The sequence below is a fragment of the Bolinopsis microptera genome, chromosome 11 (assembly GCF_026151205.1).
Source record: "Bolinopsis microptera isolate Bmic1 chromosome 11, MBARI_Bmic_1.0, whole genome shotgun sequence".
Taxonomy (NCBI): domain Eukaryota; kingdom Metazoa; phylum Ctenophora; class Tentaculata; order Lobata; family Bolinopsidae; genus Bolinopsis; species Bolinopsis microptera.
In genome coordinates this window covers 1,645,421-1,665,745 of record NC_087082.1, presented here as the reverse complement: position 1 = coordinate 1,665,745, position 20,325 = coordinate 1,645,421, and the positions used below count along the sequence as shown (strand labels likewise).

The window sequence follows — 20,325 nt, the reverse complement described above, 5'->3', positions numbered from 1 at the left end:
AACAAGTAGGAGGAACTCTAAATGATATAAAATAAAAGGGGGTACGGGTGGGGCTTGTAGACTTGCTGCCCTTTAAGCGTTGGAACGAGCGATTAAAAACTAATGTTCCACAGAAATAATATACATTTATAACCGACGTGTTGGAGCAGATCGTTTTGATAATCATTAAATGATGACAACAGCCTCATGAGTTTTGGTTAATAACGTATTTTCTGTCCTATTTTTGGTGGTCTGTGGGTTAATTTGTTCTATAAAATATATAGGGTCCTGGTCATTAGGGTAGCTCCAATTTCCAGACGCAAAATAATATTTCAAATATCTCCTTATATAGTCTTAATATATAATATAACTTAACTCAAATCAAAAATTTTAATCATAACGGAGTACTAATCCTGCTGAGTCCTGATATGTAATATGTATTGTGAATTAAGATCTGTCAAATTTGACGATTTTTAATTAAAACCTTTTAGGATCTTTACTCTTTAGTAACAACTATCTGTTTGGTCTAATGAGAAACTTATTTTGGTAGATCCATTGGCACTCAACAACTATGATGACATAGCATCTTGCTGTCCTGTATTGTCAAAGGTTTTTTACCTTTTAGGATCTAAACCATTAGATCCTTGTCGGGTGCTAGAACAGAATGTTGTAAAACTGTGGAACTTATTATAAGTTGCAACTCTCTCAAAGAGATCACTTACCTCTAGTAGTGTTCCTGCAAATTCTGTCAAAACGTGGGTACAACTGAATGATAGGCTTTTTATTGATCGATATATTTTTAATTTAAATTTCCAGGAAATGAATCCTAACCTGGTCGTGGTTTAAAATTTAAATTCATTGACGAATAAAAAGTCGGTAATTGAGTTCTTTAAAATGGCTGCTATACTTAACTAATACACATTATACAGTAACCTAGATAATAATATAACCCAACCCCTAAATTAACCAAAGCTCTGATATGCAAACTGAAGAAGGGTTCCCTTTAAACCTTTAAATACGCTTAAGTGGCTCAACTCTTACAAAATAGGAGTCAAATAACTAATAAGTTAAGAAGATACGGGAACAAACATATATTGTAAAATGTCCGTGTAATTCAAGCAGTAATAAAGCATTTAAAGCTGGTTATATAAATAAATCATGTCAATAATAAGATGTCTGTCAGTGACACAAATGTTATATCAGAATAATAGTGGAGCAATGCTGGCAGCTTGTTGTTTGCGACCGGGCCAACTTTCTTTTGCGTACTTCTTTCGTTTTGGCTCTGACTCGTCGTTTTCTGCGAGAGTAAAGATTTAAGATTTAATTTGGTGGGTATTGGCAACATAATTTCTCGTACAATTAAAGAAAAAGCAGAAAGGATTGCTTTGATAAGCAGCTGTAACTGAAAGTACAAAGTACAAATATCATTAAGTCTTTATTATTGTTACTGCCCTTAAAAGTAAAAGATCTCAAAGTAACGAACCTTGTCGTTGGAAGGGTTCCGGAACAACAGGTTTGACATTCCGGGACAGGTCGACTGGTTCTGGGGCACTGTTCACGACCGGCAGGTAACTGAAACAGGTAATATTGTACAGTTTCTCTTCATTGTAATCCATTCAAAAATATCCCAAAATCAACCTTTCAATCGTTCAAGTCAATGGTATGTTGAAAATGTATAGTATGTGCCAGAACATGTGGAGAATGTATAGTATGCAGAACATGTGGAGAATGTATAGTATGCAGAACATGTGGAGAATGTATAGTATGCAGAACATGTGGAGAATGTATAGTATGCAGAACATATTGTGGAGAATGTATAGTATGCAGAACATGTGGAGAATGTATATCTAGTATGCAGAACATGTGGAGAATGTATAGTATGCAGAACATGTGGAGAATGTATAGTATGCAGAACATGTGGAGAATGTATAGTATGCAGAACATATTGTGGAGAATGTATAGTATGCAGAACATGTGGAGAATGTATAGTATGCAGAAAATGTGGAGAATGTATAGTATGCAGAACATATTGTGGAGAATGTATAGTATGTAGAACATATTGTGGAGAATGTATAGTATGCAGAACATATTGTGGAGAATGTATAGTATGCAGAACATGTGGAGAATGTATAGTATGCAGAACATGTGGAGAATGTATAGTATGCAGAACATATTGTGGAGAATGTATAGTATGCAAAACATGTGGAGAATGTATAGTATGCAGAACATGTGGAGAATGTATAGTATGCAGAACATGTGGAGAATGTACCTAGCAGTGGGTTTTGTGGGTGTTTTAGTGGGCGAGGTGAGAGGAGGCATGTTAGCGTAGAGACTATTCTCCTTGACTTCACTGCTTCTGCCACTGTCGTACAGTAACGTAGTTCCTGTGTTCTGAAGTTGGGAGATATGTTATCGGGGGAGGGAATTGGAAATTTCTTAAAAGCCGTACATAGTACAATGTACATTGTACATAGTACAATTATAGGATACATAATATTTAAATGGTATTAGGGTCCAGTTAAAAAAACTTTAACTCGACATACTTACACTTATTTAAATCCAACGACATTTTGACGACGGTTTAATCTTTGAATTCTTTTGTATCGATAATGATTAATATATTAAGTTTTACTTTTTTCTTCTTTTTTTTTCTTTTTTCTTTTTACTGTCAGCCAATATTATCTAATAATGTCTCTAACACTAATTCACCGCAAAGCAGCTGCAATGTGACAATTCTAAATTGATTCCACTTCAGACTGCATCATGACTGGATTTACTCTTCTCGATTGTAATGACGTTCTGACAAAACCCTTGAATGAGCTGCTGATCAGAAGAAATGAGACAGCATTAAATGAGGACTGTAAAAGTGGCAGTCCACGATAGTTAGTAAACTCAACAAAGTCCCAAAACGAACTCGAATTATTGTTGTTGAATATGTTCAAATAAATGGAGTAACTAACATTTATTACCAAAATCAAAACATTGAAAACGTTCATAGCAACAATAGCTTGAATACTTTTGTCAATGTTTCTACTGGACACTTCTGATGATGCAGTATCCGCATTTTTGAGATGAATTATCGTAAGTGTGCTGAATAGGCCTCCAAATAGCAAAAGTAAACAGTTTAGAAAAGACTTATCATCGGCAATGTTCTTGCTACCGGTATATTTGCTGTTGAAACACCATCAAAAATCCTAAAGTAAGCGACTGGCTTCCATTGAACCTCGATTATTCCGGAGGATATCTTTAATAGTCCCACGATAAAGAAAAAAGCACAAACAATATTTCTTTTACTGGCAGAAACGATAGGGTCTTTGATATGGATGTAGCGTAAAACACAAAGAAAAACCAACAAATTGATTTCCATATCGCATACTGTAAAGATGGCACTGTTAGCATACGATGTCCAAGATATGGAACTTCGATCAAATACAATGTAAAGGGGTGAATTATGAACTGATGATAGAAGTTTAGGAACCAGAGCAATCGGCGAGTAGATACTTTTAAATAAATCGATTGAGCTTATCAGTAGGAACAAGATTGTTGGCAGGGATTTCTTCTGTGTTGAATGATACCAGATAATAATAGGATACAGCGTTATTCCAATAATGAGACAACAGATAAACAGTGCTGCGAAGAAGTAGTTGAAGAATACATCCCAATTGTTCCCGTCTCTTAATAAAAAGATCATATCATCATTGTCTCTGACTGTAGCGTTTCCGAAGATTGCCATCACTATTATATCATCAGTAGTAGAGTTGTCCTATCAAGACTAAAATAGTCGATCAACAGCAAGGAATTCATGTAAATTAAATTTAAACAAATCTGCGACTGAATTAGTCCAAATAACAGCAACAAGACAAATCAAATTAACACATGGAAAAATGTCCGCTATCAAACTGCAATGTGACTACTGCACAGAGGTAATGGAAGAGGCAGATGCAAACTTGGACACCAAATGTCTAGATATATAGTGCCTGCACGCCATATACTATGCAAGTGCAAGTTCTTCTGGCAACAAAGACTATCAGCATACGGCAAAGACAGCACTGAAATAGAAGAAATATTTCCCCCAGCAAAATAACAGTAAATCTTACAAAGATGATTACCCTTTTCAGGAAACTAAGGTAATTAACCCATTAGAGCATTAGGGACGAGTGTGTCGTTTATGTCTACTTTTATCATGAATTATTAGCTTTGTTGTTTAATTGTTAGTAATTCATCGACTCCCTATTGTGAGGTCAACAATGTAGCCCTATATATTTTGAGCATCTGCGTACAAGATTTGTGGAGTTTAATACTTTGGTTTGTAATCTAAAACCAATGTATTGAACCTCTAGAAGGTTCTAAATTACAGGGCCCAGGGGACATAAACACATAAACGACCCACTCGTCGAGTCCCTAATGGGTTAAACTAAATAAAAGCCTTACAAATTCAGAGAAAGGAAAATATCGAAAAAAAGAAAACATCAAGAAGACGAAAACGACTGATAAGGAGGAAATCCCAAAAAGAGTATTTTTAAAATTAACACATTACAAAACTACCTTATAAACAATACAGGTTAAAAAGCAGCAAACACAGTAAAAAATTAAAGGATTAGAAATCCCATGAACAATATAAAATCTAATTACATACAACACTACAAATCTATTACATTTATTGAGTATTATGTAATGTGATGGAAATGATTTAAACGGGTAAAGCCAGTCCAAACCCTGGAAAACAAAGTTAGAGATATAGCAAAAAGCGGAAAAGTAGGAGAATAGGAGAAATTGTGAAAAAGTAGGAGGAACTCTAAATGATATATAATAAAAGGGGGTACGGGTGGGGCTTGTAGACTTGCTGCCCTTTAAGCGTTGGAACGAGCGATTAAAAACTAATTTTCCACAGAAATAATATACATTTATAACCGACGTGTTGGAGCAGATCGTTAAATGATTTTAGCAGCCTCATGAGTTTTGGTTCATAACGTATTTTCTGTCTTATTTTGTGTGGTCTGTGAGTTAATTTGTTCTTTAAAATATATAGGGTCCTGGTCATTAGGGTAGCTCCAAACGCAAAATAATATTTCAAATATCTCTCTGTACAGTCTTAATATATGGACACGTTCATAAAAAGGTGGCACTAGAGATTGATTTTTTAAATGCGTTTTAGAAAATAGTCATGATTACTCTTTTTTGGTTGGTATATCTAACTAGACCTTTAGAAATTCGATTAAATTTCATGATGCTGAAATCACGGAGTCTCTATTGCTTATAATATCACATGATGGGTTATCGTTATTTAAGTGCCAATGATTCAAAAGTCACGCAATTAGAAATGCAAGATGATTCAAAACTAGATAATCTGAAAAGTACTATTCACAAATACACCAAAATTGATGGCTATAATGCCTGTAAGGAATGGAATCTCTTTAAATCTGAAATTGTTATTGGTACCAAAATGATTCAATGATCACAACTTAAACGTTGAAAATAAGCCTATTTTGAGCTGTGTTTAATGAATCATTTAACGTTTTTCTTGGCTATTTATCATTTATTAGGGTACAAAATAGTATTAAATAGTATTAAAACCAGTTACTATGATTCAAAAGTCACATTTTTGTTATTGCCATCGGTGCTCTATTACAGTTACCCTGTCACGCTTGATCATAATAATAGATAATAGTGCACGGTATGACAATTTTTATCCGTTCTACATTTCTTGTGATGTGATCTTTGAATCCATGTTGACGGTTAAACAATTTCGAAGGCCTAAGAGTGATAAGTTTTGGTCTGTGGGTCTAAAATGATTCAATAATTGTAATTATGTCTTAAAATGAAAGCTAATGAATCAAAAATCACAATATAGTCTAGAATCACAATATAGTCTCTCACTTTGTCTGTACCCGTGTTGACACAATATCTTCAATTTTCTGTTCATTGACCTTGATTTTGAAAATGATTAAATATTTCACACCTGGTTGGTTTATCAATAGTTAATTTTCAGTTTTCAATGAACCAGGACCCGGATCCTTGTCATGGCTCAAATTTAATCATCACATTAACAAATTAAAAGTCGGCAATTTTGTTCTTTAAAATGGTTGTTAACTAATACACATTACACAGTAAATTTAATAATTTAACCCCTCCCCTAAGGCCTAATTTAGATAAATGAATATAAAGCTATGGTAGATAAACTGGATTTGTGTACCTTTTACGACTAAAACCTTTAACATTGTACCATTTCAAATATAATAAGTTAAGAAGAGACCAGAAACAACATGGTTGATGATTTCAGATGCTCTGAAACAGACCCTTGTGTAATTCAAGTAGTGATATAAATAAATCATGTCAATAATAAGATGTCTGTCAGTGACACAAATATTATATCAGAATAATAGTGGAGCAATGCTGGCAGCTTGTTGTTTGCAACCGGGCCAACTTTCTTTTGCATACTTCTTTCTTTTTGGCTCTGACTCGTCGTTTTCTGGAAACGTACATTATATAAGATACAAGTTTTTGGGAAATTTATCGTAGTTAATATTATGATTCCAATTGCCATCTTAATTGAAAAGTCTAATCATCTTCAATACAATAATAATATACTTACGTTTTACAAAATTCAACACCTAGCCAGGTTGACGACAAATAACAGATAAGGCCGTTTGGAAGGCTCCTTATTCTAAGATTCTAGAGTGTACCAACCATTGAGTGCTTTTTGTTTGTTGAATCAGATATCTGTGGGTTCTGAATTAAAATTGGAATACCCACCACCAGACCATATTTCGGTTATTTTTCAAGTTCTTTTTCTTTCACTGTCAAGTGTGATGCCAGTATCTAATATCGGTGACACTAATGCACCATGAAGTAGCTGCATGATAGTTTTATGGTCCATGTAAACTGATTCTGTCCATTGAGCAAGTTTGTTGATTAACTGCTACCCCAACGTTTCGATTTACTCTTCTTAAATTTAGCAACGTTTTAACAAAAACCTTGAATGAGCTGCTAATCAGAAGAAATGAGACAGCATTAAATGAGGACTGTACAAGTGGCAGTCCATGACAGTTAGTAAACTCAACAAAGTCCCAAAACGAACTCGAATTATTGTTGTTGAATATGTTCAAATAAATGGAGTAACTAACATTTACTACCAAAATCAAGACATTGAAAACGTTCATAGCACCAATAGCTTGAATACTTTTGTCAATGTTTCTACTGGACACTTCTGATGATGCAGTATCCGCATTTTTGAGATGAATTATCGTAAGTGTGCTGAATAGGCCTCCAAATAGCAGAAGTAAACAGTTTAGAAAAAGACTTATCATCGGCAATGTTCTTGCTACCGGTATATTTGCTGTTGAAACACCATCAAAAATCCTAAAGTAAGCGACTGGCTTCCATTGAACCTCGATTATTCCGGAAGATATCTTTAATAGTCCCACGATAAAGAAAAAAGCACAAACAATATTTATTTTACTGGCAGAAACGATAGGGTCTTTGATATGGATGTAGCGTAAAACACAAAGAAAAATCAACAAATTGATTTCCATATCGCATACTGTAAAGATGGCACTGTTAGCATACGATGTCCAAGATATGGAACTTCCATCAAATTCAATGTAAAGGGGTGAATTATGAACTGATGATAGAAGTTTAGGAACCAGAGAAAACGGGGAGAATACGCTTTTAAATAAATCGATTGAGCTTATCAGTAGGAACAAGATTGTTGGCAGGGATTTCTTCTGTGTTGAATGATACCAGATAATAATAGGATACAGCGTTATTCCAATAATGAGACAACAGATAAACAGTGCTGCGAAGAAGTAGTTGAAGAATACATCCCAATTGTTCCCGTCTCTTAATAAAAAGATCATATCATCATTGTCTCTGACTGTAGCGTTTCCGAAGATTGCCATCACTATTATATCATCAGTAGTAGAGTTGTCCTATCAAGACTAAAATAGTCGATCAACAGCAAGGAATTCATGTAAATTAAATTTAAACAAATCTGCGACTGAATTAGTCCAAATAACAGCAACAAGACAAATCAAATTAACACATGGAAAAATGTCTGCTATGAAACTGCAATGTGACTACTGCACAGAGGTAATGGAAGAGGCAGATGCAAACTTGGACACCAAATGTCCAGATATATAGTGCCTGCACGCCATATACTATGCAAGTGCAAGTTCTTCTGGCAACAAAGACTATCAGCATACGGCAAAGACAGCACTGAAATAGAAGAAATATTTACCCCCAGCAAAATAACAGTAAATCTTACAAAGATGATTACCCTTTTCAGGAAACTAAGTTAATTAACCCATTATAGCATTAGGGACGAGTGGGTCGTTTATGTCTACTTTTATCATGAATTATTAGTTTTGTTGTTTAATTGTTAAATGTTAGTGATTCATCGACTCCCTATTGTGAGGTCAATAATGTAGCCCTATATATTTTGAGCATCTGCGTACAAGATTTGTGGAGTTTAATATTTTGGTTTGTTATCTAAAACCAATGTATTGAACCTCTATAAGGTTCTAAATTACAGGGGACATAAACGACCCACTCCTCCTTAATGGGTTAAACTAAATAAAAACCTTACAAATTCAGAGAAAGGAAAATATCGAAAAAAAGAAAACATCAAGAAGACGAAAACGACTGAAAAGGAGGAAATCCCAAAAAGAGTATTTTTAAAATTAGCACATTACAAAACTACCTTATAAACAATACAGGTTAAAAAGCAGCAAACACAGTAAAAAATTAAAGGATTAGAAATCCCATGAACAATATAAAAACTAATTACATACAACACTACAAATCTATTACATTTATTGAGTATTATGTAATGTGATGGAAATTATTTAAACGGGTAAAGCCAGTCCAAACCCTGGAAAACAAAGTTAGAGATATAGCAAAAAGCGGAAAAGTAGGAGAATAGGAGAAATTGTGAAAAAGTAGGAGGAACTCTAAATGATATAAAATAAAAGGGGGTACGGGTGGGGCTTGTAGACTTGCTGCCCTTTAAGCGATGGAACGAGCGATTAAAAACTAATTTTCCACAGAAATAATATACATTTATAACCGACGTGTTGGAGCAGATCGTTTTGATAATCATTAAATGATTTTAGCAGCCTCGTGAGTTTTGGTTCATAACGTATTTTCTGTCATATTTTGTGTGGTCTGTGCGTTAATTTGTTCTTTAAATATATAGGGTCCTGGTCATTAGGGTAGCTCCAAACGCAAAATAATATTTCAAATATCTCTCTAGCTCTGTACAGTCTTAATATATGGACACGTTCATAAAAAGGTGGCACTAGAGATTGATTTTTTTAAATGCGTTTTAGAAAATAGTCATTACTCTTTGTTGGTTGGTATATATCTAACTAGACCTTTAGAAATTCGATTAAATTTCATGATGCTGAAATCACGGAGTCTCTATTGCTTATAATATCACATGGGTTATCGTTATTTAGCTGCCAATGATTAAAAAGTCACACAATTAGAAATGCAAGATGATTCAAAACTAGATAATCTGAAAAGTGCTATTCACAAATACACCAAAATTGATATGATGGCTATAATGCATGTAAGGAATGGAATCTCTTATCTGAAATTGTTATTGGTACCAAAATGATTCAATGATCACAACTTAAACGTTGAAAATAAGCCTATTTTAAGCTGTGTTTAATGAATCATTTAACGTTTTTCTTGGCTATTTATCATTTATTAGGGTACAAAATAGTATTAAATAGTATTAAAACCAGTTACTATGATTCAAAAGTCACATTTTTGTTATTGCCATCGGTGCTCTATTACAGTTACCCTGTCACGCTTGAATCTTGATCATAATAATAGATAATAGTGCACGGTATGACAATTTTTATCCTTTCTATATTTCTTGTGATGTGATCTTTGAATCCATGTTGACGGTTAAACAATTTCGAAGGCCTAAGAGTGATAAGTTTTGGTCTGTGGGTCTAAAATGATTCAATAATTGTAATTATGTCTTGAAATGAAAGCTAATGAATCAAAAATCACAATATAGTCAAGAATCACAATATAGTCTCTCACTTTGTCTGTACCCGTGTAGACACAATATCTTCAATTTTCTGTTCATTGACCTTGATTTTGAAAATGATTAAATATTTCACACCTGGTTGGTTTATCAATAGTTAATTTTCAGTTTTCAATGAACCAGGACCCGGATCCTTGTCATGGCTCAAATTTAATCATCACATTAACAAATTAAAAGTCGGCAATTTTCAATTTTGTTCTTTAAAATGGTTGTTAACTAATACACATTACACAGTAAACTTAATAATTAAACCCCTCCCCTAAGGCCTAATTTAGATAGATGAATATAAAGCTATGGTAGATAAATTGGATTTGTGTACCGTTTACGACTAAAACCTTTAACATTGTACCATTTCAAATACAAAAAGTTAAGAAGAGACCAGAAACAACATGGTTGATGATTTAAGATGCTCTGAAATAGACCCTTGTGTAATTCAAGTACTGATATAAATAAATCATGTCAATAATAAGATGTCTGTCAGTGACACAAATATTATATCAGAATAATAGTGGAGCAATGCTGGCAGCTTGTTGTTTGCGACCGGCCAACTTTCTTTTGCGTTCTTCTTCCGTTTTGGCTCTGACTCGTCGTTTTCTGGAAACGTACATTATATAAGATACAAGTTTATGGGAAATTTATCGTATTTTAATATTATGATTCCAATTGCCATCTTAATTGAAAAGTCTAATCATCTTCAATACAATAATAATATACTTACGTTTTACAGAATTCAACACCTAGCCAGGTTGACGACAAAATGACAGGTAAGGCCGTTTGGAAGGCTCCTTATTCTAAGATTCTAGAGTGTACCAACCATCGAGTGCTTTTTGTTTGTTGAATCAGATATCCGTGGGTTCTGAATTAAAATTAGAATACCCACCACCAGACCATATTTCGGTTATTTTTCAAGTTCTTTTTCTTTTCACTGTCAAGTGTGATGCCAGTATCTAATATCGGTGACACTAATGCACCATGCACATGAAGTAGCTGCATGATAGTTTTATGGTCCATGTAAACTGATTCTGTCCATTGAGCAAGTTTGTTGATTAACTGCTACCCCAAAGTTTGGATTTACTCTTCTTAAATTTAGCAACGTTTTAACAAAAACCTTGAATGAGCTGCTGATCAGAAGAAATGAGACCGCATTAAATGAGGACTGTACAAGTGGCAGTCCATGACAGTTAGTAAACTCAATAAAGTCCCAAAACGAACTCGAATTATTGTTGTTGAATATGTTCAAATAAATGGAGTAACCAACATTTACTACCAAAATCAAGACATTGAAAACGTTCATAGCACCAATAGCTTGAATACTTTTGTCAATGTTTCTACTGGACATTTCTGATGATGCAGTATCCGTATTTTTGAGATGAATTATCGTAAGTGTGCTGAATAGGCCTCCAAATAGCAGAAGTAAACAGTTTAGAGAAAGACTAATCATCGGCAATGTTCTTGCTACCAGTATATTTGCTGTTGAAACACCATCGAAAATCCTATAGAAGGCGACTGGCTTCCATTGAACCTCAATTATTCTGGAAGATATCTTTAATAGTCCCACGATAAAGAAAAAAGCACAAACAATATTTCTTTTTCTGGCAGAAACGATAGGGTCTTTGATATGGATGTAGCGTAAAACACAAAGTAAAACCAACAAATCAATTTCCATATCGCATACTGTAAAGATGGCACTGTTAGCATACGATGTCCAAGATATGGAACTTCGATCAAATTCAATGTAAAGGGGTGAATTATGAACTGATGATAGAAGTTTAGGAACCAGAGCAATCGGCGAGTAGATACTTTTAAATAAATCGATTGAGCTTATCAGTAGGAACAAGATTGTTGGCAGGGATTTCTTCTGTGTTGAATGATACCAGATAATAATAGGATACAGCGTTATTCCAACAATGAGACAACAGATAAACAGTGCTGCGAAGAAGTAGTTGAAGAATACATCCCAATTGTTCCCGTCTCTTAATGAAGAGATCATATCATCATTGTATCTGACTGTAGCGTTTCCGAAGATTGCCATCACTATTATAAACCAGATATCTAAAAGTAGTAGAGTTGTCCTATCAAGACTAAAATAGTCGATCAATCTAAAGATCAACAGCAAGGAATTCATGAAAATTAAATTTAAACAAATCTGCGACTGAATTAGTCCAAATAACAGCAACAAGACAACAGGACACACTGCTAAAATTATATATATATGGAAAATCCACCTATAAAAATCCACCTATCAAATTACCACATGGAGAAATGTCCGCTATCAAACTGCAATGTGACTACTGCACAGAGGTTATGGAAGAGGTAGATGCAAACTTGGACACCAAATGTCTAGATACATCGTGCCTGTCTAGATATATCGTACTGTATGCCATATACTATGCAAGTGCAAGTTCTTCTGGCAACAAAGACTATCAGCATGTAACGGCAAAGACAGCACTGAAATAGAAGAAATATTTCCCCCAGCAAAATAACAGTAAATCTTACAAAGATGATTACCCTTTTCAGGAAACTAAGGTAATTAACCCATTAGAGCATTAGAGACGAGTGGGTCTTTTATGTCTACTTTTATCATGAATTATTAGCTTTGTTGTTTAATTGTTAGTGATTCATCGACTCCCTATTGTGAGCCAATAATGTAGCCCGGCCCTATATATTTTAAGCATCTGCGTACAAGATTTGTGGAGTTAAATATTTTGGTTTGTTATCTAAAACCAATGTATTGAGCCTCTAGAAGGTTATAAATTACAGGGACATAAACGACCCATATGATAACATTTTTAGGTAGAATGTAGGAGTGACGACCCACATACAGCTATGGCTGGAGGGTCTACGCCCAAAATCAAGATGGGATCAACACTGTGTGCTGTGCTATTTGTTTTCGCTGTTTGTTCTTGGAATGTTAGGGGCTTGGGTAGTCCAGACACTGCGGTTAATGATAAAACTCGGTCTGAACGACTTTTAAAGAGGGAGTTACTGGGTAATGACTGCAAAAGGTACGGTATGGACATTGTGGGACTACAAGAAACTAAGTGCATTAATCAGGTGGATATCATACTTCACAACAACTACAGACTGTTAATTTTTGATCAGAAAGAACAATGTCATGGGGGTATTGGATTTGTTATTAGCCCTAAACTGCAACCTTTCATCACAACTTTCAAACAGATCTCTGATAGAGTTGGGTATATTGATTTTTGTTTTCCTCTCAAGGGTGGTAGTAATAAGAATTTCAGAATCATCAACAGTTATGGTCTCACATCTCTTCGTGCTCAACAACAGCCTGACAAACTGTCTCAGTTCTATAGAGATTTACACAATGTATCATCTACTCCATCAAAATGGGAAATGTTCCACTGCGGAGATTTTAACTCAAAGCTGGGTAAACGAACTATAGTTAGGGACAATTAACATTAATACAGGACCATCTGGGAAAAAATTTGCGACAAGCTGATTTTTACAGGAATGTGTTGTCCATAGTGTCAGGAACCACCCCAAAGAGTTTCCAATCTGGATCTGTTGAGCAAAAAAAGTTACAGCCAATTTTCTTTAGGCGCGTATGTCAGCCTGAGGACCGCACTTGAAAAACCCGTAACTATCGTAATAAAGACCCCCAGGAGTACCATAGGGGGTGTAAAATGACCGCAATAGTGACATTATGTGGGGCGAATCAGTGTTTCAGGGTCGTCAGATCTTTACTTATTGAGATAATTTCATTTTTATAGGCTAACCTCTCAAAAATTTACTAAAATTTTGAAATTTGGAAATTTTGCGAAAATTCTTGTAGTGGGGATGTTATGGAAGCCGAGTACGGATATGGCTCAAAGAAAATGGTCTAAGCACAGTCACATTTAGGCCATTTGATAAACTACAGCGAAAGTTTGTTTATGATACCTCTTGCCTTGGAGACACCGCTTTTTATGCAGCGTGGCTCATTTTCATGAAACTTACCCCTGCCAATCCTCCCGTCAATTGGAAAGGTTTCATGAAATCGCTGCATAAGCCCAATGTGAAGGCAAGATCACAAATTGAGTTCCTGCAGATAATCGATCAACCCCCAGACAGCTACTCAACAGTCTATACAACACTTATTGAGTGCTTGAAGACAGCCTCAACCAAACCGATGGTAATCACCTTCGATTTACCACTTTGGTTGAAGGCTAGTCGGATAGTTCTCGAGAAAGGAATGCCAGTTATTGTTAGGCTGGGAGGCTTCCACACCCTGAAAAGCTTTTTGGGGTGTGTGGGTTATATCATGGCAGACTCCGGACTGGAAGACCTTATGAGATTAGTCTACCCTGGGGATGTAACTCACATAATGGACGGTGGATCCTATTACAAAGCACTGAGGGCCCACTTTTTAATAGATTGTGCTCTCTGCTGCTATTTATTTGAGGACAAAATAGCAGAGGAGGATCTTGAAGATATGGCTAGCTACATTGCCAAGTGTAGCAATGAAAAACTCAGTGTAAACCACAAGACCAGAGTCGTACAAGAGTTATCAGACTATCAGAGAGTATAAAAAAGAAGTTCGAGATGTTATCGTCGAACAGCCGCACAGCTGCCCTTTGGACAACTTATCATGGTTTCATTTGCTTAATAAAAGATTTTATAAGAGCAGAACGGTTACATGACTTCGATCTACATCTCGCAATTGTGGCTAAGATGTTGCCTATCTTTGCAGCAGCAGGTCGAGGTCAGTACTCTAAAGCTCTACGGCTGTATCTTGAGCAGATTACCGTACTTGAGATTCAGTATGGGGCACTAGTCAAAACGTTCAAGGTCGTAGGTCTGCACACAGTTCGATATAATGAACACGAGTGGTCTGGTGTGTGGACAGACCTGTCGATCGAACAGCGACTAATGAAGGCTGCAAAGTCATCAGGGGGTTTGTCTGGAGGGAGAATGCGAACTCATGAATCTGCCCATAAGTTATGGACTGCAACCCTCAATCAAATGGCGTTGATAAACGAGAGTGTCGATGAAGCTATTGCAGACTTATCCAATAAAAGAACAACAACAAAAGCCTCTAGTGCTAATCACTCAGATCTTAGCAAATCTTCGGTACAGAAAAATATTGCTGTGTTTACCAAGCTGTTGTGTTGGTTTAAAGATACAGCTGATTTCGACGAATCTGAAGACAAGACTAAAATGCTATCGTACTCAACGGGTCTCATATCACAGAAAGAGAAGGATAATGTCAACCCAGAAGATTGCATTTCAGTTGGTACTGCCCTCCAGAAAGAGCTGGATGGCAAAAGCTTTATCGATAAGTTTCGAGTTAATTAAAGGGAAAGTCGGAAACTTGACCCTTCTAAAGAGGACAGTGAGGGTGAACGAAAAAGACATTGTTATAGACTCATTGACAATTTTTAATCGGCTTGTCTTCGCATCTGAACGAGAGTCTACACTGGAGGAAAGCTTGCAATATGAGCTCACAGCAATGCCGATGAGTCTTTTTAACAATGAGCAGATGATGAGAAAGGCAAACAAGGCAGCCCTTGGGCAATACCTCAAGAATGTTGTTGATTGTACTGTGACATTTAGCAACCCATCCTCCCCATTAATAATTGATGGTGGATGGCTACTCTATCAAGTTACCTCGTTCACAGGCTTTGAAACATACGTCGACATAGCTAATGAATACCTTAAGCTAGTTCCGAAATCCGAACAGCGGAAAGTGATTGTTATGTTTGATGGCTATGCCCGATCAACAAAAGATCATGAGCATCAGCGAAGAATCAAGGCATACTGCTCTGATATAGCTATTAAAAGTACTACTGTGTGCACAGTTCCGATGAAAAAACTGTTCAGCAACTCAAAGAACAGGCATGAGCTTATAAAGCTTCTGTCGAACGTTTTTACAGAACATGGAATTGAAGTGCATGTAGCTACTGATGATGCTGATACCATGACCTAGCTAGTAAAGCTTTAAACTTGTCCTTCTACGAAGATGTTGAGGTAAAAGCAGAGGATACTGATATACTTTGCCTCCTTATTCATCATTTTACTGAGAATCACAATGAAATTGCGATGACGACCAGAAACGGCTCACACTCGATCAGTAAAATAGTAAATGCTCTTGATGCCAACATAAAACGCATATTACTGTTTGTTCACAGTTTCTCAGGATGTGACACGGTCAGCAGTATACATGGCTTTGGTAAGTAGAATGATAGCAAAGAAAAAACTCAACCCATCAAGGCTACCACCGTCTACATCCTCTGCAACTGAGCATATATTAAGATCATATCTTCAGTACCATAACTGGGTGACACTCGACACTGCAAGTCTAAATCCACTACATTATGGATGGGAGATGAGTTCTGAAGGATACTACCGGCCAATTCCGACTAAAGCTGCGATTGCCCCGGCAGGGATGCTCAACCTCATTTGCTGCAATTGCTCGGTGGAGGTTGAGAACCCTTGTAAGTACTTAAGGTGTTCCTGCCGGAAGTATGGCTTTAAATGTATACCTGCATGTGGCCAATGTCATGGATTAAGTTGCACTAATGCACCCGAAAGACAGGACGATTCAGGAGAATCAAACAACTCTGAGGAAATGGGATAGCCAGAAGTGACCTAATAGTTGCCAATCAAAGACACCATGCTTATAATTCAGGACCTTTTTTTACAGAATTTGATGTGATATGTATATTATTTACTATACTAATATAAGGATCAATTGACAATTGAAAGTAAATTTTAGAATTTGAATACTGATAACTAGACAATGTTTTAATTGTACAACAATTTTGCTAAATTTCCAAAGTTAAGTAAAATTTCAAAATTTTTGTAAATTTTTGAGAGGTTAGCCTATAAAAATGAAATTATCTCAATAAGTAAAGATCTGACGACCCTAAAACACTGATTCGCCCCACATAATGTCACTATTGCGGTCATTTTGCACCCCCTATGGTGCTCCTGGGGGTCTTTATTACGATAGTTACGAGTTTTTCAAGTGCGGTCCTCAGGCTGACATACGCGCCTGAAGAAAATTGGCTGTAACTTTTTTTGCTCAACAGATCCAGATTGGAAACTCTTTGGGGTGGTTCCTGACACTATGGACAACACATTCCTGTAAAAATCAGCTTGTCGCAAATTTTTTCCCAGACATTTTGCATTATTCCCTAACTACTAGGGTTGATGAACAATTAGGTCTGGAAGGTTTGATAGGTAGACATGGTATTGGGACTAGAAATGAAAATGGGGAGCATTTGCTTGAATTTATGGTTAAAGAAGACCTAACAGCATGCAATACTTTGTTTGATCATCCAAGTAGGCACAAACTAACTTGGACTGGTGAACACAGGACTAAGAGAAATACTCCTATATACGCTCAACTTGACTATGTGCTTTGCAGGAGGAGGTCTACGGTTTTAATAAAGGACAGCAGATCATACGGAGGCGCTGAGTTACGATCTGATCACAAACCTGTTGTAACTCGATTAACGCTGAAAAATCATGTTCTCATTCACAAAACCAAAAAATCAGATAGCACTCAGTTTGACTGTTCAACTCTCTACAGGGATAAAGAACTCAGACAGAAATATCAAAGTGCGATTGCTGAAAGGTTATCGGGTAAAACTTATCCAGATGACCCAAATGAGAAAATGAATGAACTTTTCAGTGACATACGTGCGTGTGCTGAAGAAACTATACCCCTGAAAGGGAAATCCTCTAAACAAAATTTCTCCAGTGATCTAACAGTAGCTTCATTAGTTGCTAAAAAGCGTGATCAGACTCTAAAGATCAAATCAGCCCCAAATGGTAGTGATGTTAGTGGAGATAGGAGAGCAGTAAGAAAGATTCAGAATAGCATTTCTAAGAGACTTGTGCAAATAAATAACATGAAGGCTGACGCTCTAGCAGAAGAAATAAATAACACTGACGATGCTAGAAAGATGTTTGAAGCTTCAAGATCTTTAGCTGGAATAAAAAAGTCGGGTAACATAGTGGTCAATGATATCAACAACAACCCTATTGGTACTGATTTAGGGAAAGCAAACACAGCGAAATCTTTCTTCGAAAAACAACTAACAGAAGGAGTTGAAGCTGGCCTGCAACCTTTTACCTGCGATCCAAAACCACTTGATAACCCCATTACACCAGTTGAAGTTGAACTTGCTGCAAGTAAACTCAAATCAAACCGTGCCAGTGGTCCAGATAATCTCCAGAATGAGTTGATAAAGTACGCCCATCCAATCACTTTTGAGAAGTATGCTGAGGCAATTAACGAGTCATTTAGTGGGAACAAATACATAAGTTCAATAGGACAAGGTATTGTGACTCCTCTACAGAAGCCCGGTAAACCTAAAGGTCCCCTCACAAGCCTTAGACCACTTACACTGTTAAACGGATCAAGGAAGATGCTCACTCAAATTGCCTTAAAACGGGTTGAGAGTAGAATTGACAACTACACCATGCCATGGCAGAGTGCTTACAAGAGAGGTAGGAGCTGCTCTGACATTGTGTGGGCTCAGAGAATGCTAATATCTGTTGTGATGAGGAAGAAATGGACATTTAGCAAAATGGGTATTGATATGAGTAGAGCTTTTGATACCATGAAAAGGGACACTATCATCAATGTTTTGAAGGATGCTGGTTGTTCGGAGGACGACATTCGCTTAGTTCAATACCTTCTATCGAATACTCTCCTTAGAGTTCGTGTTAACTCCTCACTGTCGGAAGAGTTTGAAAGTTTACTCGGAGCCTTTCAAGGTGACAGTTTATCTGGAAAGCTATTCACACTTATTCTTGCAGCAGCCTTACACCACCTCAGAGCTGTATCTGGGAGACCAAACCCACCAGTATCAGAACTAGGTTTTCCAACTGAGTGGGAATATTCAGACGATTGTGACTTTGCTGACGAGGACATCGAGAAACTGAGAATTTTCCTTCCTACAGTGAAGGAGATTCTCAAAGACTGGAACCTCCAAGTAAATGAAAGTAAAACTGAATTCAGTACCTTCTACCTGGCGAAAAAATCTGATAAAGACACAAACGGTCAGCCATTAGCTAATAACGAACCATGGCGAAGTAACAAGTCACTAGGTTCCTTACTCTGTACTGAGAAGGACATTCAAAGAAGGAGAATCCTAGCTGAGATTGCTTTTAAGAACTTTGGAAAAGTATGGTTGTCCGGTAAGAAAATTTCCCTTGAAAGAAAGCTGAGGTTATATGATGCTCAAGTTGTATCTGTATTGATTTACAACTCAAATAGTTGGAGTCCTAAGAAAGCAACCATGGAGAAAATGGACACACTCCATCGTAGACACCTCAGGTCCATTTTAAACATCAAATGGCCTAAAGGTATGATAAGCAACAAAGCATTGTATGAAAGGTGCAAAGTTGAAAAGTTATCCAAGCGTATTGAACACCAGCGGTGGAAGATGTTTGGACACATTCTCAGGAGTATGGAGAACACCCCAGCCCAAACGGCTCTCTCTTTTGCTATTGAATCAGATAATTTATTCATTGGTAGATTGGGGAGACCTAGAATGAACTTGTTATCGGTTTTAAGAAGTGATTTAAGTAGTAGAAATTTGCAAATGGACAACTTGCATGAATTGAACGAAATTAGAGATATAGCTGCATGCAACAGATGTTGGGAAAATCTTTTTCAAGGGTACAGTTTACCGCATTAAGGTATTTTTAAGAATCATTTTTGTCGGTAAGATCCTGTTTTATAATAATAATAATATGATAACATATGGTCACAAACAAAATTTAACAACAAACACAATTTCACACACGAACGTCTATGGAGCGGACTGTGGGAGCCATGTTCAGGGAAGGTCCGGCGGGGGCTATTTGTCTGGAAGGGACGACTCGTACCTCCTGGAGAGCCAGCTGCTGCTGCCCGACCCTGTCCAACTCCTCAGCGCCCCACCGGCAATGATAGGTCATAATACCTGTCTAGGGGGAGGGGCGGCTTCTACTCTGCTCAATGACGCTCAAACTAACACAAAAAAGAATAAACAACAAAAAATACGCCAAAAAAGTTAAAAAACTACTGTTGCAGCACCCAATAGGCAGTCTGAAACTTACGCTGTCACCTAAATTAACCTCAAACGGAAGTTCAGTGCATGGAAATCCAAAAAAGAGTATTTTTAAAATTAACACATTACAAAACTACCTCATAAACAATACAGGTTAAAAAGCAGCAAACACAGTAAAAAAATGAAAGGATTAGAAATCCCATGGAAAAAATATATTTATATATTTTTTCCATATATAAAAAGTAATTACATACAACACTATAAATCTATTACATTAAT

At 36.4% G+C, this 20,325-nt stretch overlaps 2 protein-coding genes across 2 annotated transcripts in view; both read right to left on the bottom strand.

Moving 5' to 3' along the window:
• The window catches only part of LOC134822752 (uncharacterized), a 210,675-nt gene that overhangs the window by 179,656 nt on the left and 10,694 nt on the right, over positions 1–20,325 (bottom strand). The gene's annotated exons all lie outside the window — the stretch shown is intronic.
• On the bottom strand, positions 860–3,061 carry LOC134822767 (nuclear inhibitor of protein phosphatase 1-like). The gene is made up of 3 exons (XM_063834014.1): positions 2,249–3,061; positions 1,463–1,551; positions 860–1,276 (listed from the first exon to the last, which is right to left on the bottom strand). Exons 1-3 carry the CDS (start codon positions 2,296–2,298, stop codon positions 1,179–1,181), a joined length of 237 nt encoding a protein of 78 aa, XP_063690084.1. The 5' UTR covers positions 2,299–3,061; the 3' UTR covers positions 860–1,178.

Bases quoted from the DNA above. Each gene is read 5' to 3' on its own strand.
- LOC134822767 (XM_063834014.1), bottom strand. From the start codon at position 2,298: ATGCCTCCTCTCACCTCGCCCACTAAAACACCCACAAAACCCACTGCT. The intron at 1,552-2,248 runs GTACATTCTCCA...TACCTGTTTCAG, and splicing joins CCCACAAAACCCACTGCTAG to TTACCTGCCGGTCGTGAACA. The intron at 1,277-1,462 runs GTTCGTTACTTT...TTACTCTCGCAG, and splicing joins GGAACCCTTCCAACGACAAG to AAAACGACGAGTCAGAGCCA.